The sequence below is a fragment of the Meriones unguiculatus genome, chromosome 1 (genome assembly GCF_030254825.1).
Source record: "Meriones unguiculatus strain TT.TT164.6M chromosome 1, Bangor_MerUng_6.1, whole genome shotgun sequence".
NCBI classification, from domain to species: domain Eukaryota; kingdom Metazoa; phylum Chordata; class Mammalia; order Rodentia; family Muridae; genus Meriones; species Meriones unguiculatus.
This window is the reverse complement of record NC_083349.1, coordinates 64544286-64571939: the sequence shown is the minus strand read 5'-3', so window position 1 is coordinate 64571939 and position 27654 is coordinate 64544286. Positions and strand designations below refer to the sequence as shown.

Genomic DNA, 27654 nt, shown 5'->3' with positions numbered 1-27654 from the left:
GGTCCTGTTGAGAGTGAAGCAAGGGCCTTGGGAGTCACTCTAGTGGAAGGAAAGAGCACCTACACAAGAATACACAAGAAGCCTCATGTGTTGAGTGTGAAAGTGGCTTCCATATTCCTACCCACAGCCACTGGCTTGGCCTGCAGACCACCATACCCCAGTGCCCACACAAGCTATCTCTTATCTATTAATAGGGCATGGATTGTAGTACCCAGTGTGTGTTAAAAACGACCTTTGTGATTTTTCCTTTCATTTGGAAAATAATAAGTGTAAGCATTTGTTTAGTACAATGTGGTATTTTTTCCTTTAAGAATTTTATTGTTTTTAATTTTATTTACATTTGTGTGTATGTACGTGTATGCACATGTGTGTACATGCCAATCTGTGTTTACAGCCCAGATCAGAAATTAGGAAACACACAGCTTGTTACATGAGTTCTAAGATTCCAAATAAGGTCTGCATGATTATGCACCAGGTGCTCTTCTCACTCATATATATCTTTAAATAAGTTTAAGTAATTCTATTATCTTCCATAAGCTTCATGTTGTGAAAATGTTTGAATATACATTCATAGCAATTTTGAAACAATAGTAATTATTATGCCTACTATTCTGTGTAAGAGGTTACTGAACCTTCCTCCTCTCTGAAATTTTGCATCCCTTGATGCAACTCCTTGTGATGGTTAATTGTCAACTTGCTAGGATACGGAATCCCCCAGAAGCATGACTGTGGGCTACTTTCTTGATTCGGTTAATTAGGGTTGGCGACAGACCCACTTTGACTGACAGCTTTCCCATGACTGGAACCCCATGTCACATGAAAGGGAGAAAGCCAACAAAGCACAGGAACCCCCTGCTGCCTCCTCCCGGAATGTTTTCTCATTACTGAAGTGACATCAGATTTTGCATATTTGTTCTTTTTCAGATGTGTGGGTTGCTAATATTTTCTGTTAGCCATTAACTTATGTTTTATGGTAGACATTCTTTTCTCTAACATATAGATGCTTCCTGGTTTCTTTCAATCCCATATTTCTTTGGCTTTGTTTGCCTGTGCTTGGGGCTCATTAACCGTAGTATCTTTGCCCAGACTAATGATTAAAAATTATTCTCTGTCGTTTCTTCTAGTAGTATTACTGTTTCAGGACTAACATTAAAATCTTTAATAAATTTTGAATTGAAATTTTTAGATGATATGAGACAAAAATCTGATTTTATCTTATGAATTTGAATATCCAGCTATGCCACTCCTGAAAGAAAAGACAATTCCTTCTCTCTTGTCTACTTTTGCTTTCTTTCTTGAAAATTATTTACCATGAGTGTGTGGTATGATCTCTGGCTGGGACTACACTTTGGATCATTGGTTACTACAAGTATATCTCAATACAGTGTTTCTTTGATCACAACATGTTTCGAAGTCAAGTAAGGATGTCCCTTGCTTTGTCCTGTCTGTTCACTGTTGCTTTGGCTGCTAGAGAGATTTCATGGTCCTATATGGAGGGAAAGCAATGACATCTGCAAACAAATAAAGTAGTGAGCCCAACCCAAAAGGTGACTATGAAGGGGGACCCTGCCAAAACCCCACAAATATCTGTAGATTTTTTAAATAGGTGGTGACCTCAGAAGCAACACTGGTGATTAAACAGAAGATTTAAATAACAATCATAGCTCGTGTCATCTGAACACAGTCTAACTGGGGAACCAAGATCTGCTTTGTCACAAATAGTGTCAATGTAGACAGCGTCTATTCCCACAGTACGGATTACATTAACAGGCTGAGCAGTCTTAGGTTTGCCAAGACAACAGCCCTTGCCTGCACTTAGCTCCCCATTCCTCGTTGCAGAGCCTGGCTTTTAAAGTCAGCATCTCTGCGTATCAGCACAGGTTTGTGGTGGATGGGCAGTGCGTTATTCCAAACAGCAGCTGTTGCAGAGTGAGGATATTTGGAAAGAACAGTGCAGTACCCTAATTACCTGTGGCAAGGAAAACATCTGTGTGAGAGAGGTAATGAAATTAATTCTAACATCTAGCAGTTGCATACATTAATTGACATTAATTAATGCCAAATTACGTGAGACTTCCTATGGAATCGCATCACACACTCACCAGAATAGAATATGGAAAGAGTTCATCATACTTAATGCTATTACAGAAAACCTCAAGGGGAATAAGAGTGATTGGTCCCTCATTATGAACCGCAGCCAATTTCTTTCCATTTCCATTAGAAGGAGAAAGGGAGAAAACTGAACACTTTGCCAGGCAGGCAGCTCGAGACTGATCGCTTACCTTTCAGCTTGTAAATTTCACTTTTAGCCGTCCTGAGTAGATATAGAAGACTAATTTTGAGGCTTTCCTTGTGTTACCTAGCTGAGTACTTTGTAATTCTCAGCTCAAAGAAGGCTCACTGCGCGGGTAAACGAGAACACACAGAATCGGGAAGTGGAGGAAACAGAATGTTGAGTGGTGTCTGTCGGAACTGTTTATCTCACGAGCCCAGTGTGACTCCCACCCACCCAGGTGAGAAGCGCTGGGTCAGCGATTTCACTCCCAGTGTCCGACTCTTCCACTTACCGCCTTGCTATGACTGTTGACAGCTCATGTATGTTTTATTCACCTTTCCTGTGCAAGCACACATAGATTGATGTCTATATATACAACTTGCCAAAAAGTGGGTCCACATACAATATTGTGCCATCTATTTTTAAAAGCATCTATTTGGGAACAATTTTAGGAAGACAGAAATTTACCCAGCTGGTTTAGAATAAGTGCGCTCTCCACACTCTCTCATCTTGTTTAAGCATTTTTTTCTTAACGAAGGCATAATTTTCAAAACCAAAAAAATCATTAAATAGTATTAATTGGTAACTTGTCTTAAATATTTAATACACTTTAAATATTTATTCCTAGCAGCAGGAATTTAATAGTGAGTTAAATTGTTTCACACTTTACTTATTTCCTCTGTTTAATCTTTTTATTTTTTATTTTTTGGTATTATATAACATTTCTAGTGCTGGAGAGATGGCTCAGTGGTTAGGAGCACGTGCTCCTGTGACAGAGGACCAATATTTGGTTCCCAGACATATAGCAGTATAAGGAAGTCTCAGAGACAAACTTAACTCTAGTTCACATGGATTCAACTTTCTCCTTTGGCCTCCTTGGGCACTCTCTGATGCACCTGCCCCCCCCCCCCCACACACACATATAAACACACACATGCACACTTTAAAACCTTCTTAAAAACTTAATAGTAGGGGTCCTGTGTGCCTGGGGGCACATGTGTCAGAAGACAGCTTTGTGGATTCTGTTATCTCCTTCCATTCTGTGTACTTCAAGCATCTTACTCAGGTCTCTAGGTTTTTGTGTGGCTCCCTTTATCTGCCGAGGCACCTGGCTAGCCTGTATTAAACACTTCCTGATAAATACCTGTGACTGAATCTTCCCCATCTGTCATGATTTCCTTAAATGAAATCCTCAGAAATGAACCTGAGTTCCAAGGATAAAATCTTACGCATCTTACTACACACTGCAACAGTAGTATGTAACAGCATGAGTTTACGAGTGTTTTCGCTTTGTGTGTAGATGTACTCACCGATTCTTAGGGAACAGAAGCCAAAGTCTAGTTCATAAAAGTCGGCCCAGACAAATGAAAGTTTTCATGTAACATAATGAAATGGAAATAAAGCAAAGCTGTGGCCAAGCCAACCAAGTTGCCCCACCTATGTGCTGCCGTTCTACAAACCACCATCCTCGCTCCCTGCTCCTGAAGATTGTGGATACATCATCTTGTAGTGTTGTGACCATTAGCTGTCCTACATACCTGAGCCGTCAGAATTTCCAGCCTACACACCAGCAGTTCTCAACCTGCAGGATGCTGCCCGCCCAGGGTTCAAATGACCCTTTCACAAGGGTCACCTAAGACCATAAGAAACCACAGATGTGTATATTACGACTCATAGCAGTGGCAACATTACAGTTATGGAGTAGCAGGAGGTCACTGTAACACAAGGAACTGTGTTGAAGGGTCGCAGTATTAGGAAGGTTGAGAACAGCTGCTTGATAAATGTTGACAAATCTCCTTTGTTTTCTTCCCTAACCTTGGATTTATAGCTTACACGTAAATGACCTATAAATATCACATATGTATATTTATATTTTCCATCTGGGGTTTGCCCAGGATCTTTGAAGACGAGATCTTGATGAGCATTGATGGACACTACTACAAGTAAAACTATGATGCATATTCATACTGGAGTCCTCATTTAGTGTCAGCTCTAACATCACGATGAAAGTTATGCTCTCATTAGAAGTCCAAGAAATTCTAACCTTCCCATTTGATTTAATCCACTTTAGCCATAGTTCCTTATCATCTCACATAGCAGCACTAGGACAATGGTAGATTCGGTACACTCAATGGCTTAGTAATGTCATCAGGGACCAGGTTCTTTCAGTCTGGTCACAATCATTAGGTAAGTCTGACTATGCTCCTGACTCCTTTCGATAAGAGGAAAATTAAATAGTCCCCTGCATCAAATCGAGACCATATTGTACAGGGATAGCTAAGTCTCCTTCTGTATCTCTGGTGCTGCCCTCACTTTTCATTTAGCACTAGATTTAAATGCCCTGTTCTAAACCAGCCAATGTGAAAGGGATTAGGAACACCAGAGTGGATTTAGACCCAAGAGGATTAGTCCTCACACATAGCAGCTTCTTCATAGAGGAAGGATGAGACAGTGAATGCAGAGTTGGCTTTTTCAGCAAATAGAGTAGAATGGCTTGTGATATTTATGTGTGTGTGTGTGTGTGTATATATATATATATATATATATATATATATATATATATATATACCTCTTGCATGCATCTTACTGGAATAAATAGCAGAGGTCAGTTTTACTTGTCTTTTAAAGGACTGATTATGGTCCTCAAAGTGACCCTATCTCTATGAAAACAAAAATAAAAATCAAGAAAATGATGACTCATAGGAACTGACATTTATAGAGGTTTAACTTTCAAAACGTAGCATTTTTATTTTAACCACATATAAATTAATTCTGTGTACTAGCTAATAGACTAAATGACTGATACTGTAATCCCTGCTTCGTAGCTGAAGAATGCAAACTGAGGGATGATGAAGCGATTTCCTCATGCAACTGATACAACACCACAGCTAAAACCAAACCAGGTTTCACAGAAAGAAACCATTTCTTCTGTGGCCCCAGGCAACCTTTTAAAAATATGGAGCCATTTAAAGGCTGCAAAATAGTCTAGTGGACTGTGAAATTGTGAGATAAAGATTTTGTATGATATAGAGAAGAACATTCTGAAAAAAGACAAGTCCCAATGATTTTTTTTTAAGGAGAAAGAAATATCTTAATTTGTGTATAAAAAAATGGAACTATAGAAGGTCTGAAAAAAGGGGGGATGGAAAGGATAGGTATCGTCTTTTCTTTAGTTCAACTTTGGGTTTCACCAAGACTCAGTGGGGTTTTAGACTGGGGAACTGTCCTATCCCAGCATAATGCCCTCTACTGAGGGAAGATTGTGCACAGAACTTGTTTCAGCATTTACTGATTCTACCAGTAACTTTATCAGTCAAGGGTCAGCTGGTCCAAATGTGCATGCTGCCCCCTGCTGACCCTTCTTGCAGAATTCGGGAACGCTCAGTTTCGAGTACATGAATGCAATGCTGTTGGTAAGTTCTTTGGTAATTTTCAGAGAAGTCTTTCATGAACCTTTGTATCCATCCACCTTCGAACACTGTTGCCCATCCTCACTTCTTTTAAATGATGCACTCCTAATATTTCATTTTTGAGACTGTCTGTATTTCCTGTTTAAAATCTTAGAAATCAATGTCCCAAATTATTGAGCACCAAAAGCAAGTAAAATGACCTCAGTTTTATACAAAAATACAAAATCAGATAAGCAGCTGTGTTTCAAAGAATATTCACTTTTTTGTTTACATTATGCCAGGATTAGTATTAGGATTTAGGGATATAGCAGAGAGGGACACACACACACACACACACACACACACACACACACACACACGGTGGGGGGGCTATTGAGTTATTGATATAGCATCTAAATATCTTTTAGGGAGTAATCATGGAAGGTCTTCATAAGTAAAACTGGGTTGATGTTATATCATTGATAACTTGGTAAAATTCTCTGGGGAGGAGAATTTTGGACAAAGTGAGTGTGGATGGAAAGTCTTCAATACCAAGGGGGAGGGTTGCACATTCTCTTCAACATAAATTAGGAGATTAGAAAAATCACGAGCAGAGTAAGAGGAATAGATACATAATCAGAAGAGGAAAGTAGGTATGAGGACCGGAGGAGAGTTTGAATGTAGTCTAGTGTGGGTTTTGTGGCATTTGAAGTAAATACTGCCATAAAAAGATCTCAAAGAGGCCAGATCCCCTCTAGCACAACACTTGTCCAGTAATAGGGAATTAGCTGACCTAAGATGATGTGTTTGTTGGCCACTGTGCAGTCTCAGCTGAATACTCAGATGTGAGTTTACTCACCTCTCAACTGAGGTTTTGAGTTGGAGATGTCACTACTATGTTTAATTTTCAGTCCATAAATACGGGTCTTCATCAAAGAGACATATTATTCATTCCAGTGGGACGTCTGCCTGAGATTTTAAAATACTGTGTGCAAGTGTTTTCCTGCTTTTTCAGCCAATGATCAATGTGTGGAACTGAACAAAGATGAAAATATAGTTCTAATAAAGATGAAAATACAGTTACAAAATCACAAGTCAGTTTTTAAAAAGTATTATTTTGGGGTTTGGAAGAGAAAAGCTAAAGAAGAAAAAATACCAGGAGAGAGTGGTTCTGTTAGCACAATTAACACACACACACACACACACACACACACACACACACACACACACACACTGACACGCTGAATAGTAACAGCGATACGGAGTGAGCACTTAGAGAGATGGTGATGCTTGCTTAGACACATCAAGAATCCAAGGGCAATAGAAAATATGTTCTTAGACTCTACAGCTTTTATCTTCTCTATTCCAGACTCCCAATACTTAACTTGCCAGATGCAAAACTGCACAGAAGCCAACAAAAATAAACCTTTCCCGGGCTACATTGACCCCGACTCTTTGATTGTTCAGGATGATTATGTGTTTGTTCAGGTAAGAAAACCTCACTTCTGTTCCATGGTTCACAGCATTTTTAGTCTCTGTCTGGGTATAGCCTTTCTGCCTGCCAATACATCCTCAAAAGGGAGAAAGAAATGGAGTGGAGAGGAGCAAGAGGAGGAGGAGAGGGCAGAGGGCAGAAGGGAGGGGAAGCTGGAGAAATGAAGGAGGGTGGAAGGGAGAGGGAGATTCACAGGCTATTCTTCAGCTACTGTCGGTAAGAATTTACCCACCAATCTAAAGAGCGCTGTATTGACCCAGGAGTGATATACACTTCTGTTTATCCATTTCCCCAAATAAATCCTAGTCATTAAATGAACTGAGAAGCTATGTCCATCTCTCCTTATCAGTCTCTTCTTAGGTGTCACTTTAAAAGGAAAGAAAATGAAAGGGACCTTGTGTGATGGATGGAGGTGGTACAGACGGTACATAGGCCAAGTAAGAATGATGCCCGGGAATAGTCAGAAACTACTGTGGTTCCCAGGGCAACACAGAAGAGGTGATTTCCTCCTCCTAAGAGAATGGGAAAACACTTGAGAAACTGAGATTTCAGGATTAGTGACAAAAGACAGGCAGTAATCATGTTTGGCCAATTCATCTAAAAATTATGTTTTTACTTTCCAAGGTAAGAGCTGTAAAGGTATAATTGCTAAAATGTATATAAATACATGAATATGTGTGTATATACATATATATATATATGATGAAGTTGAAGTACATTCTAGACACAAGTTTATTTGAAGAATAAATTATATCTAATCCTATGCATTAAAAAAACTACTCAGTGACAGTCTATCTGATTTTGTAATGTTTCACAAGTGATTATACGCACATCTCAGGGTCTTTTTCTTCAGGATAGTATATAATCGATACTTGAATAATTTCAAGTGACATTCAAATGGTTGCATGTACTGCCAATTCATTTCTCTATCAGTAATCCTCTCAGGAACCCTTCTCTAGTTTCTGGCAAGTTTGTAATCTACATATCTGGCAAATAAATCAACATCAGATCTACATTTAGAATTATATGGGTAGCCTCCTGTAAGCAAGCACTTCCACACATAATGGTGAAAAAAGTCTCTTTCCAGTTTCCCCCCGTGTATGATTAACATTTACCACAAGCTTTGTTGACATCCCAAGTATGCAGACTCCAGTGACATTCAAACTGCAGAAACTTATGTAGGTCAGGGTTTACTCCAGAAACACACTCAGAGAGGGGCCTTCTACTCTGCCCGGCCTGGTACCCAAGTCTGCATGGAATCACTCCCCACCCCACCCCACTTCCCGTCCTGCAAGCCCTTCAGGATTCATTGACCTGCTTTGCCCAAACAGTGCTTGTGTCCATGGTTTTCCTCCAAAAGAAAGAACACTACAATTAGTTTGGAACCCAAACATGACCTGGCTTTCTGTTAACATGCCGGAACATGCTCTTAGGCATCAATGTGATACCATCAAGCAAGAAATCTGTATGTGGGAAGAAGGCTTCCCTTCACTGTTGAACTAGGGCCAACATGGCCGCCTGTATGGCAAGGACTTGAGGCTGAAAGCTGGACTGCTGAAGGACAGTGAATTAATATCTCCCGAGACTTCTAGTGTTAGGAAGAATAGAGCTGAGACAGTTTCTTAGCTTTAGAATCACCTTATATATCTACATATAGCAATCTATGTATTAGCTATCTATCATCTATCTACCTACCTATCTGTCTATCTATCAATATGCATATGTGTCCATATAAAATTTACTTTTATGTATCAGGGCTTTTTCTTTTGGGCTTTTGTGTCCATGGACTACATGGAAGCCTGTGGAGGGCAGAAAAGGAAATTAGGTCCCTTGGACCTGGAGTTGTGGATTGTGAGCTACACCGTGGGTACTGGGTCACAGCCCAGCCTGGAAGAGCACTAAGTGAGCGCAACGTTGGGTCACCTCTCCAGTCCCATGGTGTAAATATGCACATTACTTTTTTTTTTTTTTTGGGGGGGGGGTCTATCTTATGGTTGTTATGGCGCCTCTGAGTATCCCTACACAGCGTGTAAGCTGCTTTTCTGGTTCGTGGAGACTATCGATCGGTGCCCTCCGCTGCATTTTTGATGCTGTGTGGCAGATAGCTGCTTCGTTTAGGGAGCTGTTCTTCTGTGACCCCGAGGGTTTCCAATACCTCATCTCACCACCTTGTTTCCTTTCCACAGCTGACCTCGGGAGGAAGACCGCATTACTACGTGTCCTACCGAAGAAGCACGTTTGCACAAATGAAGCTTCCGAAATACGCTTTGCCCAAGGTACACGCTGGGTTGCTGTTTTCCTCGCACAGCTCTCCTCTCAGCTACAGTCCGCCCTGTTCTCAAGGTCCCTGCCAGCGCCCGGGATGAAACCCCTGTTCCTTCAGCCCACCCCTGCATCAAGACTTCCCGCTTCCCCTTTGGTAACTCTGTTCCCTTTCTCTGTGGGAGCTTGTCCTGTTCTCTTTCTTCCCTTGAAATTCTTGCTGCAGGGACATCTGGATAAATTAATAATAGCCTTGTTTTTCCCTTTTAATATTAAGTATTCCCAAGCAGTATGTTTGTTTTGAAATCAAAACAGAAAATAATTAAATTTGTGTTGTAGCATGGCAGTTGTTCTCAGTGGGAGTTAGGAAGCTGGTTATCTTTAGAGACCTGAGGCACTGCCGAATGTTCTGACTGCCCTCGCCACTCCTTTTTGACAACAGTGGAAAATAGAAGTGAGAGACCCTCCATCATTGACTTCCCTAGGCTCTTTCACACGCTCTAAATAACTGTGTTAATGCGGATCGCCACCTAGTGGAGAAAGGTGACGTGCGCCTTCAAAGACGCCTCTTAGTCGGTTTCTGTGTTTGTTTTTCAATTGCATTGATTCTTTGTCAGTTTCATATCATGTATCCCCGATCCCACACCTGTCCTCTGACCCTGCATCCTCCCCCCAAAATAACACACACACACACACACACACACACACACACACACACACACACACACACACACACAAGCAAAGCATAGAAAACATCTGTCTTGGAAGCTGTAGCATGTCACACTGTGTCCCTCTGTCCACACGTCTTCACTTGCAAATGTGAATTGGAATGAGTCATTGGTCTGGTTGGAGGAGTCTGGATTCTGTGACAGTATTACTATTGGATCCTCCCTAGAACTCCTCCTGGTTACCCTGTTGTTGCTCTGTATCGTAAAGATCCTGCAGCACTGGATCAGCAGGACTGAGCTTTCACAGGCTCCAGCGGTTCATAGAGGATGAAGATTTTGGGGTGGACCAACTCAAAGTCCCAATATTTTAAGTAACCTAAATAGAGTCTAGTGTGGGGCTTAATTTTAGAGCAAAGGAGATGTGTGTTTGTGTGGCATTGGGGATGACAGTGAGAAAGGGGGTGCACAGATTTAAATAGGATTATAACTCAGCTTTGAAAGTTGTAAGTTGAGCAAGGATAGAATGAAATTTATTTTGAAGTCTCATCTTTCTTTCTTTTGAACTCTCTTTCATTTGCAGCACACTCTCGGTGCAGCCCCAGCTATAGGCCCAGTACTGTTCATGGTGGACATAGCCAGCACTGGAGGGCAGGGCTGGCCCTTCGCGGGAGAGCTGGGCTCACAGCTTGTGCTGGCATCTCCAGGGAAAAGTCTTTAACTTACCCCAACAGTGAAAGCTTTCTTTTGTTGTTTTTGTTTTATAAACTCCTGCACATTAGAGTCAGACACACACACACTGAAGTGCACTGTCAGCTTCAGAGAACCACACCTGTGTTATGAGTTTTGTTTGTTCTCTAATAAGAGGTCAATCATAATGGCAATTGCACGGGACTACATGCCTGCTTGTGACATCACACAGTAAACTGATCTCTCAAGGGACCGCATGTCTGGTTGTGATGTCATACAGACTAAACTGATCTTGGTATTGATTAGCCTTCTTTCTACCCCATAAGGTAAAAGCACAAAACATCAAAATCACACTGGGCATGGATACTGAAATGTAAGAGTAGAACTTAGAATTGTTAAAATTGTATTGATAGTCTTCTAGAACATTTGCAGAGGGAGATATCAACTAGGAAAAACAAAACAAAACAACACACACACCCCAAAAAACAGTGCCCCTTCGAGCCTGAGTACTTAAATGAATTGTAATTCAGCCATCAAAAATCGAAGAAGGCAACTTGAAATATTTGTAGCTTTAAAAACAAGATTTACACCCAATGCATGGCGATGCCCTGGTCGAGAGGCAGGAAAAGTTGGGGGACTGCAGATCTCAGCCACCTGCCACATGCTCACTCTTGGGTCAGTGTATTCTTCACAGAACAATCTGAGCCAGAACGAAATTCTACCTGCCGTACAGGTGAGGCTAGAACTCAAATTTTCTGACATCCATAATAGTGCAATTGTTGCTGCTGTTGTTTTTGTTTTAATAATTTTACCCACTGGCAAGTAAATGGTGACTTCCATTGTTAAAATGTGGCATGATCCCTACCCCACCAAATATGATGTGCTATCAACACATATAGGAAGAGGAAGGCCTCACTGGCCCAAGCAGCCCTAAAAAAATGCTAGTTTAAAAATCAAAGAGGCTTTTGTTGATACACTGCTGAGTATCACAGGTATTTTACATTGCTTGTTCATCGTCATTATGATGATCACTGCTGACATCTGTCCCCAGCGGCCTCTAGACAATCTGGAAGGCAAAGTTTCCTTTGAAGCTGAGTTGGCCATCTACCCAGCCCCCAACCCTGCTACCCAGATGATCATGTCCCATGACTTGGCTTCATTTGAGTTCTCAGATTAGAATGCAGTCATTTTGCTTGTTTCTACAAAAATGGGAGCTAGTATATGTATTGAGTAAATGGATTATTTGGTCCAGGTGGGTTTTATTATGTAAAGCAAAGAGAAGCTTCATTATAATCCCATTATAACTTCAAAGAGAAGCCTTGGCATGGAGAGTGCTTTCCTCAAAGGTGCTGTGCTCTGTGGCCTTCTCACATAGCCAGATCTGCACCTGCACAAGAACAAAGCTTCATGATGACCAAAGGCAAGGAGACACATCAGCTCTGTCCTGCTCATATTTCTCTAATCACCTACTGCCATTCTATCAGATGTTGAAAGAGCAGAGCGTTGCCTTGGGCTGTGTCTAAACGATTATTAATGATAAAGAAAAACCAAAGATGAGTGATGGTTACACAGTGCCAGTACAAGTGAGAACACATGGTCCGTCAGACAGAGTGACACAGGGTTGACCAGCTTCCCTTCTGTGAGTTACCTGGAGCCTATTCCGAGTGACTCCAGTGAGATAAATGAGACAATACATACAAAAGTGCCTCAAGTGTTTTGGAGGACAGATACTCTATAAAAGCAAGGTAATTTTATTAGTAATATGGATCTAGTTGTCTCCATAGTGAAAGATGGATGGGTACCAGGATGCAGGGGGTGCAAAGGATGCTTGACTCATAACAGGAGACCAGACCTCAGACCTGGATCCATCACTAACTTGCTTAGAAACCTTGGCTATCTGTGCTTTATTACTTTTTCTCTTATTCATTTTTTAAAAAATAAAGACCTTAGATTCAAAACAATATTTTTATCAATTTGTCACTCAGAATAAAATATCCTTAGTAATATATGGAAAAAAATTGGTCCTGTACTCAAATAAGTTTAAGAAGAAAGTAAACTTCAATCAATGTGACTTCTTTAGAGACTAAGAGTAGGTCACTAATAGCTCAGTGTCTCATAGATGTCTATGAGAAAAACCCAGTAGTTCAGCTTTAATTCAATAGTTTATCACCATCTGTGGTGGAATAAACCCATAATAGCCACAGCCACTTGGGGGTAGAGGTAGGATTACCAGTAGTTTGAGGCCAGGAGCTGGAGAAATAGCTCAGCAGTTGAGATTGTCATGTTCTTCCAGAGGACCTGAGTTGGGTTCCTAGCACCCATATTAGGTACCTCATGACGACTTCTAAGCCCAGCTCCATGATACCTCTTCTGGTCTCCAAGGGTACCCACATGTGCATGGCATAGATTCACAGAGACATACACCCTGCGCATTTAAATAAAAATAAAAGTAGATCTTAAAAGGAAAAATAATTGAGGCCTTCTTAGATGATATAGGGACTTCAAGGACCACTTGTTTCCTTAGCTGGCTACATAGAATGATTGTATCTTATAAACAAACAAGCAAACAAATCAAGATGATAAATCATACCACCAATAAGCAAAAAGGCTTCAGAGCAGACTTTGCAAGTTGATCCAGTTTAACTCCAAGTTAGTCTATGTTGGTCTAGAATCATGAGAACCAGGGAAACAACAGGGACACATGTTCTCAATAATGAGTTGAAGGAAGGTGAAATAAACACAAACATATCAAATCTTCATGTCGGGCATATTTTCTAAAGCTTGATCCATGAAATTTCATAAAAGTAAGGAGAGATTCATTTGCAACTTTATCTAGACATGGTCATTTTATCCCACTTACTTTATATGACAAGTTTTCTAAGTCGACCTAATCAAGCCACTTAACAGAGTTGTATTCTCAATACTGCATTGGTTACTTTTCCCATTGTGGTGATACAATACCTTGACTAAAGCAACCTCGGGAAGAAAGGCTGTGTTTCGGCTCACATTTCAAGGATACTCGAGGTTAGGAGAGTCACAGCAGGACTTAAGGCAACTGGTCACGTTGCATCTGCTTTCAGAAAGGAGAGAGAGATGGGTGTCTGTGCTCAGCCACACCCTCACATTATATTCTGTGGAGGACAGACCCCTTAGTGCTATTCCCACTCAGGGCGTGTTTTCCCACCTCAACGGACCAAACCTAGAGAACCACTCACAGCCATTCCCAGAGCCTCGTCTTCAAGGCAATTCTTGTCAAGCTCACAATCCATGTTTGTTACGTAGCTATTAACTACAATAGCTAATGGACACAATGGATACTGAAGTATGACCGTGTAGATGATGACTATGGTCCTGGGATCATGTCCTCAATGTTGTGTGAGCCCATCACCAGTTCAGTGTTGGCTATGCTAGGGTCAGCTTACAGTTTAGATGACTGAACAGAAATCCAGGATTATAACAATCTGAGGGAGGGAAACACAAATGGAAAGTAGTTGTTCAATGATTTTGAGCATTTTGGTTTCTGTCCTATGATAAATTAAGACCCATTGAAGGTATGTCCAAATGGATGAAACAATGAAGTTAAGGGTGATTTCCACAGCTCGTTCTCTCCATCAGACAGAAAACATTTGGATGAACCTTTTCTTGAGCACATCAGTGAATGGAAAGCCAAACTGATAGACAGACATTGTTAAGTGAACACTCACCATGTATGAGACATACATGAAGTGGAACACTGTTACGGTATTTAAGACTTGCTGATTTTATCTTCCATGCCCTGTGAAGGACATGCTAGTTCACAGGTAGAAGGTCTGAACATGGAGTGCCATTCAGAGGACTATGTCTCAAGCCAACACTAAACTCAAATTATGAGAACATGAAGTTAGGAGAATGATTCAAGTTCCACTAAGCAGTTTGGGTTGGAATAGTCACCAAGAAAGATCATCATATCTAAAGTTTACTAAATTTTTTTTTAATCATAGAGCACGGTCAGTTTGTGAAGATTAAGTTACACAAAAGCCAAGGGCATTTCTATATCATTCTCTTGCTATATGCTAATAGGTATCTCTGTTTATTTCTGGGTCTTTTTATCTTTTACTGCTTTACTCAGAGTTGTTTGGAATTTATTCTGTGTGGAATTCTTTGGCCACAGGATTAAAAATCAGCCCAAAGGACATGGACAGGCTTCCCTTAAGGAAACAACCAGCATTGGCTGGAGACATTGGCCAGTTTAGAATAGCTTTAGGCATTGGCTAGAGTCCTGAATGGGGAATGAAAGATTTGGAGTTCTTACCAGAGGACAGAGGACAAAGGCCTCCATATTTCCTTCACTTTATTTCTAGCTCTGGTAACCTTGGGACCATTACCCTTTGTGATGACACCTCTTTTCTCTTGTAGTTTTCTTAGAGAACTTATAAGAGAAAAATATCAGATTAGTAGCTGAGTCCCTAAATTAATTTCTCATATGAACCTTAACAGTTTGGGGGTTTCTGATGAGCATTTTTTCCCTGGGGAATTTTGGGTGTTGGTGAACTTTTGGCAGTGTGTGTCCAACTTTAATGTGTGTAATTTTCATGGAGGGACCTCATTAAAAAGCATATTTTAACTCAGTGGGTAGGCTGTGAGGTTCAGTGTCTACGGAGCTTGCAGGAAGTAGCAGAGCTGCTACTCCACAGGCGACAGCAGGATCCAGGGCTTGTCAGGTTTCCTTCTGTCACCTTATGTTTGCCCTGTATACATCTTCTGAACAAGAAGTGTTTGAACTTGACAAATACATGAGAACAACTGGTTCTACAAATTCACACACATCTAAGAACACTGTCTTCAGTTGTCCATTAAGGAAATTAAATTACGACTAGGCTGCTATACATCCTTCTATCTTAGTCTGTCATGACCTCACTGCTTAACCCCCAAATGACAGAGAAAATGCATGATCAACACCTAACTGTCATTTTCATGTACGCGAAAGGAAGCCTTCTCTATCCTCCTCGGCATTCCATCAAAGCTCCTCAGCAGGCACACTCTTTGGACGCAAGCCAGGTTAATTAATATATAAAAGCCTTCTTGCCTTCACTTCCTTGTGTTTTCCTTCAGGACATGCACGTTATTAGCACAGATGAGAATCAAGTGTTTGCAGCAGTTCAAGAATGGAACCAGAATGACACCTACAACCTGTACATCTCAGACACCCGTGGTGTCTACTTCACGCTGGCCTTGGAGAATGTCCAGAGCAGCAGAGGCCCTGAAGGCAATGTCATGATCGACCTCTATGAGGTATGTCACCAAACATATGTGGATCTGGAGGATAGCAGCACCAAGACTAACTGGTGAAATATAATCATTCCAACAGTGGTTTCTTGGATTGTCTTACTCCACTTAGAGAAGGAAAGACTTACAGAAAATTCTTATTGTTTAATTTGCAAGCCATATAATCCTCTAGAAGAGTTTTATGAAAATTAATTCTGCTGGATCAGAGCAGCTCCAGAGAAATTGGAAAATGTCTGGGGAGGAAATCACACAATTAAAATGCTTGCATTAAGATTAATCTGCATATGCTATTTCAAAATATTTTTTGTGTAATGCATCAATGGGCAGCACTCTCTTATGTCTCTCTGAAGTGAAATGGATGAGACATTGTGTGTGTGTGTGTGTGTGTGTGTGTGCGCGCGCGCGCTCGTGCGTGTAGGCTATGAGAAGGCATTCCTATCGGCATTGACAAACTTCCCAAACTTGATAACCTCAGCTGGCTAGTTACCCACCCTCAATGGCCAGCACATAAGGTAATATTCATAGATCTTTTTACCAAAACCTGAAAAATTAAACTAACAAAAAGCGCAACACACCACAGCTTACCCATCTTTCCTTGGGGGCACTGTGTCTCTTTGCTTTTACAATAACCAATATTCAAAGTAAAATCATCTAAGTTAGATCGATCATTTATAGTAATAACACCACTGAAGGTTTTGTTATCTATCTTTCTCATTAACTTCAGTAGTATTACTATGCATACAGACTTTTCCAGTTTTATAGAAACAATGGATCAGGTACAGACTTGTTTTGTTTTCAGGTAGAATACGGTATAGTGCTGCATTTATTTAGAAAATAGACTTAATATTATTTCATACACCTTCCTTCCAAGGCTCGGGGGTCAACACTGAAGAAGGAGCAGGAAGGTTACAAATGCCAGAGGTGTCAGTGATAACAGGAAAACAGTGTTTGCTGGGCATGAGAAGGGTGCACACAGGGACTCTCTGTTAACTGTGTGCATAAGACCTGCACAATATCCAGACAGGGAAAATCCTAGCATGGGTCAGGAAGGGTGCTCACGAATTCCCACCTCCCACATCAAAATCCCCACATCAAAAGGAGCCACTGGAAACGGGTACTGGTGGTTGCTGAGGTAGTAAAGACAGTTAGTTTTGTTCAGGGTTGAATTTCCCTTTAAGGTAAAATATAGATGTAGAGTAAGCTACTCTTGCGGGATGAATTTCACCTTTTAGTCAGACTGGATGCACAATAGTGGATTGAGGTATAATTAGGGTGAGTTATTTAAAACATATTCAGCGGTGGAGAAAAGCAGCAATAGACCTATATTTTACCTGGAAAAACATCCAAAATGATTCAACACTGACATTTGGTCAAGCTCAAGGATTCAAGTTGTTTGTAAAACAAGAAGCATCAATGTTACATTCAGTGATTTAAAAAAAAAAATGCATTGAAGAAAGCCAAGCCCAAAGGTGTATTTCAAAAATGTGTTTTATTTTCCCTTTCCTTCAGAAGTTTAGAATAACCTTTGCAATGCAGCTAAACCTCAATTTATATAGATAGACTGCATACTCTGAAAATAAATAACAAACTGTATGCCTAATTCAGATTTTGGCAGACCAACATAGGATACAGCTAGTGTACCTAACTTAAGAAAATCTACAGCACATGTTTTCATCTTTGCCTAAGTGTTTTTATCTTACTTTTCATCTCGTGTTTCAGATAGATAGTGTCCAATAGTTCAGCCTCCAATTAAATATTTATTCTGGAAAACATTTTACATAGCTCAAAGATTTAGTGTCAGAAATGTTCTAGATAAAGTTTGATTTATAACATGGCGTTTTAGAAATCCAGGCTGTCTGAGTCTAAGCGACAGTGGTACAGCTAGAAATTCCTGTTGGAATGTACTCTTAAGGCAAGTGCATTCTTCGTAAGACCCACTAACCTTGTTAAGGATATAGCGATGAATGTGGCACCCAGGAGACTTCTGAGAGGACTAAGGCAGTTAATGCTTGTTAACTAGTACCATGTGATTAAGAGAGTCTAGAATCTGCTGTGCCATTGTGAAGTGTGCCTCGACACCCCTTAACGACACCCCTTAATGCTGTTTTTGTCATCTTAAAACCTACTCACACTTCAAAAATTCCCAACAACTTTCGAACTCTGGGGATTTCTTCTTCTTTCCATATTGCAATTATCAGTAACATATGACAACACTGTGTGCTTGTCTTAAAAGTAAGTACAGATCGTGGCATTCCTTTTCTCGTTTGGAAATGTCCTGTGAGCATTTCAACTCGACGTGTGTTTTGCAGAAATGTACTGCATTCTCTTGACTTGAGCTGGCCTCACCAAAGAAGCAGCTTTGAGGGCCTAGCCTGATAAAGTCACAGTAGCTGAGTGATCTAGTGCTTAATGATCTAGTGCTATCCTTTGACTCACAACACTTTAAAACATATTTCCAGGTTTTTTTTCTTTCCTGATTACCCCCTTTTTGTGCAAATCAATTCAAAATGGGTTTTCTAGATTAATTTAATTTTCTGTCAGAAATGGAGACCATTCTCACTGGTCCCTTGATGATAGAACAGGTGAATAAAGTGGGCAGGAATGATTTTGTAGTGAATTATTTGCTACTGATTTTTTTTAAATGGCTTTATGAATTCAAATGTTGCCTCAAGTATGGGATGAGGAAAAGTAGGGCGACTGGTGGACACAACAGCACTCATGTTAATCCTGCATTTACCCTTCATGTCTCTTGCTGTTTTCTATCTGTGGGGATACTGTTGGCACTTATCATCATCACTTTGAGCGTGATGTGACTGCATTATGTAAAGGTGTTCTGCATCCTGGGGCGGGGAGGGAAGTGTCTTTGCTTTATTAGTTTGACAGTTCAGAGCAACTTGAATTGAAATTGATGTGAGCAGAACAGCCATGGCATATTTGCTGATTACCTAGATAGAAAGAATATTGGCAGACACAAGGCCTGGCACAAATGCTCCTTTAAATCTGATTGTTCTGGCTAGCAGGAAGCTGAAATTCATCCAGTGTGAATTTCCCCGTAGAATTGCAAAGAAAGATGAGCACTGAGAGATAAGTGAAAAGCAAGAGAATCCATAAATGAATTAATAACTAACAGAGATGAGCATCGTTTGAGGTGGGTATGATAGTGATAGGATCCATGCAGTATGTGTCTGCTCACATTTGGGGTCACCGAGGAGACTGCCATTCCTTTGTGTGCTTCTGTGTGCCAGTGACCTGCTCTTCCTGCAAGTGCATTCCTGTGACTCATTCTAGCAAATGCAAACACTGCAGTGTATAAATGTAGAGGTGGGACTGTCAAGGAAAACAGAAAAAAAGCTCTATTTCCACTAAAACCAATCATGTATTTCACACGTATTACCATCTGGCTTCAAGTGCTATACTCTCAACTCTACAACAGTGCATAGATATTATGAGTTATATAAATGATGAATACCAAATATTAGATACACAGCATTCTGGTTTAGTTGCTGAAATACCGAAATTTTATCATACTGTGAGTCATCCATTTAACATGTTCTCTATTCAAGGAAGTAAATACACGTGAGCCAGAAAATTTGATTACAAACCAGACACCCCCAAAATAGGTTTTTTTATACAATTTCTTGATGATAGTTAATATTGCGGGGTGTGATGTGCAATGCTCTGTGTAAAGAACTTCCCATAATTCCTTTACTTGACCCATATGTTAGACCCAAATGGTCACAGGAACTTTCACAATGTTACAGAGCAAATTTAGGACTTAGTTCTAAAGGCATGTGAATGTTCAACTTCAATGACCGCATTTTCCTTGGAGGTTCAGTATCTTGTGCTTGATTGTGGATGTTCAATCTTGTCAGGGTTGAAGGATAAGGTAAGTCTTGAAAAATAGTCTTAGTCTTCCCAGATGTGGGAAAATAAAAAAGAAACGATGAAGAAAGCAGAGAGGAAAACTCAACAGAAAGGCAATCACTAGTCAATTGCTTCAGACTTGTGTCTAGACTTTCAGAACCAAGTTCAAAGTTACATATAAATTCAGACAATAATTATGTATAGCTGCCAACTTTGTCTTGTAGAAGGAAGTATGTATGTATGGATGGAAATACATATATGCAAAAATTCCAGACTTTCAATATTCCCAAAGAGTGTGAATGTTTCAGTGATCCCGTGGGTTGCATAACACAAGAGAATATGCTACATGGTGACCAGAACAGAAGAGATGTGATGGGTGTGTGCGAGAACTCTGATTTCTAGTACATTTGTGTGCGGGTGATGAAAGGGAGTCTGACAGCTCTGGACAATATCACCCTTCCTTTGGGAACGGAAAATTAATTAATGATGATGAAGAACATTTTGGCTTAATGGATCATGATGGCTCAGAGCAGCTGAGTGCAAAAGCCTGTGGTTGGGAATGAGGCTGCTTGGCATGAGGCATGTCATGCACCATGAAAAATATGTATCAGGCAGTCTGTGTCTTCCACACATGAGGTGCAACTCCTCATTAAAAGAGAAAACTCAACCCTTATGATGATGATAATGTACCATGATTTCTTAAGAAAAACTGCCTCTTGAAAGCCAGGGTCAGAGGCAGAGGATCCAAATGTTGTCCAGTCCAAGTCAGAGTTATTATAGGGTGTTTAATCATCTACTGCCTTTCTAGAAGACTGTTATTTAATCAGATAGTAGGAAACAAATAACATGTATCTGTGGGCATGCTCTATGGTAGAGTACTAGCACAATATGCACACTGTCCTAAGTTCAATCACCAGTAGCAGAGAAAAGAAAAAATCTGAGGAGAAACATTGAGACTTTTTTTCATCAATTTAGTTCCCTGATTATAGTGGCACTCTTAACTCCTTCAGAAGACATCTTTTCTGGCCGGGACAGTCTGTTTAGAGGATGAAAATAGCCCATCCTCAAACACAAAGCAACAATGACCACAAAAGTGTTATCTTTCTTGCCGTAATTCTTTCTTCTACTTTTTTCAGATTTGACACTTAAGCTCTGCAATTTAAGTCTGAGCAGGTAGGAATCATGGTTTGGCCATCAGCATCAGAGGGAGAAATAAGCAAAATACTCCAGCACAGGAGCCCTCCCTATTCCATCTCCATGTGGAGCACATGAAAAATTGACACAAGAGAACTTGCTGGGCAATAAAATGAAAAGGGGAGATGTCTGATGTCTTTCCTTTAAATCATCAAAGAATTGGCCAGCCATCTAGGATATTTTAAATCTCAAAGACCATTTGATAGATGAAGGGACAGGTGCTTAAAATATTCTAGTTATCAGATGTTCAGTGGTTGAAGAAATGAATCACATGTTCATGAATTTACTGAATGACTACAAAGTAAAAGCACCTAAGAATTATTGCCGACAGGTCCCTGTGAGCATCACGTGCCAATGCAGTATGTCCCTCACATACTCCAAAATCAGAGAAAAATTTGTGGAAACATAACAACCATGGGACTAAATCCATGGGACCCAGACTTGGACAGATGATGGACAGTCCAGATCTGTGGCTGAATGGCATCGGGCATGTAATTTACCACATCTGAACATTTATTTATTCATCCGCAAAGTGACAGCGATTTTGAATTTACAGAATAAATGAACTTGATCCATGTAGTGAGGTTTGTGAAAAGCCTCCCAATCCTAGCATTTCATGAGCACTCAGATATTTATGTAAATTATTTTATATTCTTTGTTTTGTTTAGTGTTTTTGAAGACGAAGTCATGCTCTGTAGACAAGGTTTGACTCAATTCAGGGTAGCTCTTTTTCCTTTGCCTTCCAGAATCATTGTATTACCTAGTGGAGACGCCTTATCTTCCTATCTTGTTAAAAACAAAACTAGGACCCCTTATATGAAATGACTGTACAATTAATAATTTTAAGGGAGCTTTAGTGAATGACCGTCAGTTTATATTAGCTTTTAGAGATCATGATGGTATATATACATATATATACATACATACATACATATATATATATATATATATGACACAAGGTGAAAAACATAGAAGTGCTGGGGACAGTGAATGAGGATAAAAATATTCTGACTCCCAGAAGAGGTGTATTGAGCTGTCTCTGAGGGACAGGAAGGGAGAGGTGCATTGGGGGATCATCTGTGAGATTACATGGTAGCCAGCATGACCAAAGTGAACAAGTGGGAGAAGGAATACAGCACCTTGACGCCGTGACCTGAGGGCAATCAGCATGCTGTCCAGTTGAGGTTTTAGCTGTAGCACTTCACATTTAAAGTCTCGTCAAAATGGAATCTTGGCTTGTGATGTTAAATGGCAATAAATAACTGAATTACCTTGGAAACTTGTGGAATACAATTCCTCCATACGAGAAACAATGAGAGAAAAGTAGCTTTCAGCTCAGTCAGCATCCTCAGAGACTGTTATGCTGAATTCAATAGGTATGAAATTTAGCAGGTCTTTTTCCAAAAGAAGTGACACTCCCAGTAGCAGGATACACCGTAAGAGGATATTCATGGGTGATTCTCTGTCTGTCTGAAGCTGTAACTTCCACTGGAGTTTCTTTTCTGTGTCTCTGGTTATCTCTCCACTCCACCCTCAGTATGCATGTAATATGAGCACAGAGAAAGGTACTACACACACTCTATCATCCCTAATAGGATTCTATACATCATACACACACATATAAGCTCACCCACTCAAATAAATGTGCACACATGGACATCCTCACAATTCCATACTCTGTGTACTAACTCTGCCCCCTTAATAAGAATTGTTAGATAGTCAAAGTAAGATATGATGAGACCTTACTTAAAAAAATTTTGGAATAAGGGTCCTCATTCACAGTATTACATTAAGAAACATTTCTTTAAAATGCATCCATCAAGCTCACCATGAGCAATGAAAGACTGAGCTGACCATCTTTGCAGGTCAAGCTAAAGGAGCAAAACAATTAAAAAGAAAGAAAGGAAAAAGCAGTTCAAACAGATAAAGAGCCTTGGTTACAAGAGAAAAATAAGCCGACTCTTGCCAGCGTTTACCCCTGTAGACACACATTCCCTCTTCTTTGCCAAGTTTTTATTCCTCAAGATAAACCCGAAGGCCACACGTTCAGAGATGAATAACACAGCCCAGCTCTCTGTTCAAGTGGCATTTGATAATGCCAAGCAGTCGGGGGCCAATAAAGTCAGCACTTCTACAAATCAAATGATCTAGCTCCTACACACAGCCCCTTTCTGTGTGACTCTTGTCACAAAAGGAGAGAGGGCAGGAAGGAAAGTGGAGAATGAACAGATTAGAATAGATAACATTTTTTATTCTTCTTGCTCTTATTTTTGTAACCCTCCAGAGCACTAAGTAACTGAGTTGCTTCTCGTTTCTGGAAAGAGTCTGTTTTAAAGGTAAGACCAGCAAGCAGGCCTTTGTGAAAATTCTGATTTATGCAATTTCATTCTTAAAGGACCAGCAGTGGGGTCCTATTTAAGTATGTAACAGCCTCCTGAACATATGCAAAACTAATATGGGGTTTCCTGGGAGGCAGCCCTTATGGAGCCATTATCGTGAACAACTCAATCTCATTGGTAATTAACACAGACTTGGATGGTAGGTAGGGAGCTTGTGGAGTTTATGCCTTCCACATTTGTTGAGAATCAACAATGCACCAGGAATTGTTCTGGCTGCTGTGGATTGCCCAGAATGTGGCTTGTTTTCCTAAGTAGTTTAAAGCATTCCTCACAACCAACTCATTTACACCATTTATTTGTTAAACAGTCTTGTTATTCCAAAAGGGTACAGATTTGGCCGATCACTAAATTACCCCAGATGCCAAATCTGCAGGTACTGACTAATGAGAGCTGCCTGTGTCAAAAACAAAACCAAAGTGCATGCCTACTGTGGGCTGTGATCAGGCCCCTTAGAACTGGAAAATTCTAAGCTATGCCTGCTGAAAGAATTTTGGAAGTCAAACAGATTTAAACGTGGAACTCCATTCTCTGTGCTTGTAAACAATTAAAATTCCTCAATACCTCAGTTACTTTACACATAAAATTTTGTAGCAAGCCTTGGAAGGTATGCAAATGAACGAGCACAGATTTTTGTGTTAACAAGGACTGGTAAAATGACCTTGGTTTATTTCTTCTGCTTAAAATTAATCACACCACAGTATAAGGGTCTAAGCTAAGTTAAATGACTCCAAAGATGTCTTTAAGCACATTTGTTTATTCTCTGTGTATGTTCCTGCTAGCTACAAATGTAGTCTATCTAAGTCTCCATTTTCTCATCCTGAAGATATGGTCCTGGCAACTCTATCCCATGGTGCAGTGTACACTGAATGAATGAGTGTGGATGTATGTGGGATTCATTTAACACGTGTGGGTGTTCTGTCTGCATGCGTGTCTGGAGACCACATGTGTGGAGTCCAGAAGAGGACATCAGAACTGCTGAACTAGAGTTACAGATGGTTGTGAGCAGCCATGTGGATGCTAGGAACCAAACCAGGGTCTTCCAGACGAGAAACTGGCAACCTCAATCACTGAACCATCTCTCCAGCCTTGATAGCAACTGATTTTGATAAGAGCACCAACAGCATGAGACAGAAGGAGCTGTTTTTGATAATAAAACAAAAATTACTTTTTTATGTCTTAATTTTTGTCTTTAATGCCCAGGATATTTGATGAGTGAACAAGAAGAACGCTTATTTAGTTTAAATGCAACAATGCTAATTATATCAGAGTCTTTCCACTGGCCTATATAACTTGCTTAGGGCTGAAAGTGCCTCAATAATTCAGATAGTCATTAAAACCTGACAAAAGCGAGTCATATGAAAGGGGAGGAGGTCCTCCCCTATTAGTGGACTTGGAAAGGGGCAGGGAGGAGATCAGGGAGGGAGGGTGGGATTGGGGAGAGAATGAGGGATACAGGTGGGATACAGAATTAACAAAATGTAACTAATGAGAAAAATAAAATTATGGAAAGAAAAAAAAAAAACCCATACACTCTGAAACTGCAGAGTTCTGGGTCACAATCCCAGGTCTGATACTTACTCTGTGTCATTGATAGAATGGCCTTGGATGTACCTGGGATGTTTCTTATATGTAATAAAATCAGCAATCATTTCCCGAAAGAAACATTATGAAGGTTAAATTCAAGATAATATAGTTAATACCCTGCATGGAATCTACCACACAATGTAAGTTGTGCTCATTGAAAGTTTTGGAGTTTCTCTCTGGAGATTGATGGCTGCAGGCAATCTTCCATGAGTTGATAAGCCTCTGACAGTTCACAGGTTATATAAAGGACCACAGTTTCAGTTTTACATTTCATGAACTTGACAAATATCCAGTGATATCCATCTATCACTATGTGGTTATAACATGTAATTCCACAGCATTTAGAATCCCTTATGCTCTACCTATTTACTCTTCCCTCTGAGTTAGACCCTGGAAACTGCTGGTCTTTTTGTGGCTCAATAGCCTTGAATTTCTAAGATGTTTGGGTTCCCCACCGTACTCTACCCCTTATCATGTTATAGCTTGACGGCATGTTTTACTGCCAAATAATATTCCATGTTTTGTACATGCCACTGTTTACTTTACTTTCTGTCTCATATTGGACACCTTGTCATTTTTTTTAATTTTTGGCGATTGAATAAATCTGTTATTAACATCATTAGCAAAAACAAACGAACAAACAAAAAGCTTCTGTCAGACTTGTGCTATATTCACATACAGCAGGGGGCGCAAGGCCATTGATTTCTGTCAAGCAGACTTGGAAGGTAGATGTAAGCATTTACTATCCTGCCTTTCCTCTAATAGAGGAATTTGAGAGTCTTTTGTTATGTTAATGAAAACAAATGTGTCCTTTCTCAAATTGATGTATTTTTCAGCCATGTCAATTTTTCCCAGGTAGCAGGGATAAAGGGAATGTTCTTGGCTAACAAGAAGATTGACAACCAAGTGAAGACATTCATCACTTACAACAAAGGCAGAGACTGGCGTTTGCTGCAGGCTCCAGATGCAGACTTACGGGGGGACCCAGTGCACTGCTTGCTGGTGAGTCCTGCACGCTGCTGCAGGGTGTCCTACACAGTGAAGTCCTGGAGGTGCTGTCCAACGAGGTGCTGAAGATAGTTTTGGAACTTCTGTTTAGTTGATGGAAAAGATGGGCAGAATCTATACAGGGGAAAAAACAGTGAGTCTTATCACTTGCTGTCAAAGAGATGGGAACATGTCCCTGATCCTTGCACCCTTGCAAGTGTCTTAGTTCTAGCCTGACTCGTTTCCATTTGTTTCATCTTTTGGGTGGTGGTGGTGATGGGTTTTTCCATTTGTTTTTGTGATAAATTGTGTTCTCTACCACTGAGCTATATCCCTAGCCCTTCATCTCAACTTTGGATGACTACCTCCAGTTTGAGGGAACTATGATGGTTTTCATCTCTGCTGGGTCTGTTTCCTGAGTTTTCTTACAATTCATGATAAACCATCAGCCACAGAACTAATGATACACACATTCATCTAGTGAATTGGTGAACTGAATGTGGGGTTGTCTGAGTGTATTTTCCTGTAGAAACATTTCATCTCATTTTGAAAGAAGTTTATGATTCAACAAAGAGTTAAGAATCATTGATTAAAGCTTCCTCTCTATATTCTGTTCACCTCCCCTTTTTCAGTCTATAATGCCTGGCCTGGAAGAGCTTGTGGCCAGTAGGGGAAGTGTAGCCCAGCATTTGCTTTGCGATGTAATGCTTTATTGGCACACAGTCACACTTACTTGGTTATTTATTATCCAGATCTATCTGTACTTTACAGACAAAGAATCAGCAGCCATGTGCATTCAAAGCAAGCCTAAGATATTTATTTTATTATTCCTAAAACACTGGAGACATGCATATCCCCATTTAAATCCTGGCTTTCTACATTGTTATTTATCAGATATTTCAGCAGGAAATCATTTATATATTCAATGACAGAATGATATCCAAGGGAAAGATGAAAGTTGGAGAATACTATCAAGGAGTTTTCAGTGTACTTGCCTGAGACTAGATTTTTTTAAAAAAATATTTCTTAGTTCCATATTATTGACTCTGATGATAATGACATTTTCAACAGACCAATGGATTTCTAGTAAATACAGAAATATAGGAGGAAGAGATTAACTGTGAAACAAAGTATGTTGTTAATAACACTGTGTTCTTTAAAACAGCTCAGAAGTTATCTTTAAGATGATATAAATGAGCCATTAGTGTAGGAAAGATCACTTGGATTTATAGTAGGAAAGTATTAAGATGAGTGTATGTGTGTCTATCTGTATCTCATCTATATGTGCATCTGTTATTGATGCCATGCCACAGCTCTGGCTTTGATGTTTTCTTCACTCTGCTTCATTCTATCGCACAGTACTGGGGTAGTCTCTTCTCGGGCTCATCTCACGTAGCAGTAGGTGGGTCACCATCTTTCTCGAAAGGATGCCAGCAGCTGCAGCTTGACCTCATTACTTGCAGAGGGTATTTAAGTTGTCACTGTGCATCAGGGAAGCACTATTAAATCCCAGGCCCTACTCAGACTCTGTCATTAGTACCGGCAACTTACAGGGAGAAAAATAGCCAGCTGTGATACAGAGTTC

At 40.2% G+C, this 27654-nt stretch overlaps 1 protein-coding gene across 6 annotated transcripts in view; it reads left to right on the top strand.

Moving 5' to 3' along the window:
* Sorcs1 (sortilin related VPS10 domain containing receptor 1) overlaps window positions 1-27654 on the top strand; it is a 510611-nt gene that overhangs the window by 384515 nt on the left and 98442 nt on the right. For all 6 annotated transcript variants that reach the window (XM_060390928.1, XM_021648752.2, XM_021648751.2 and 3 more), the window contains exons 7-10: window positions 7034-7152; window positions 9346-9435; window positions 15868-16047; window positions 25938-26084. In XM_060390928.1, coding sequence (XP_060246911.1) covers window positions 7034-7152; window positions 9346-9435; window positions 15868-16047; window positions 25938-26084 — 536 coding nt within the window. The remainder of the gene's footprint in view (window positions 1-7033; window positions 7153-9345; window positions 9436-15867; window positions 16048-25937; window positions 26085-27654) is intronic.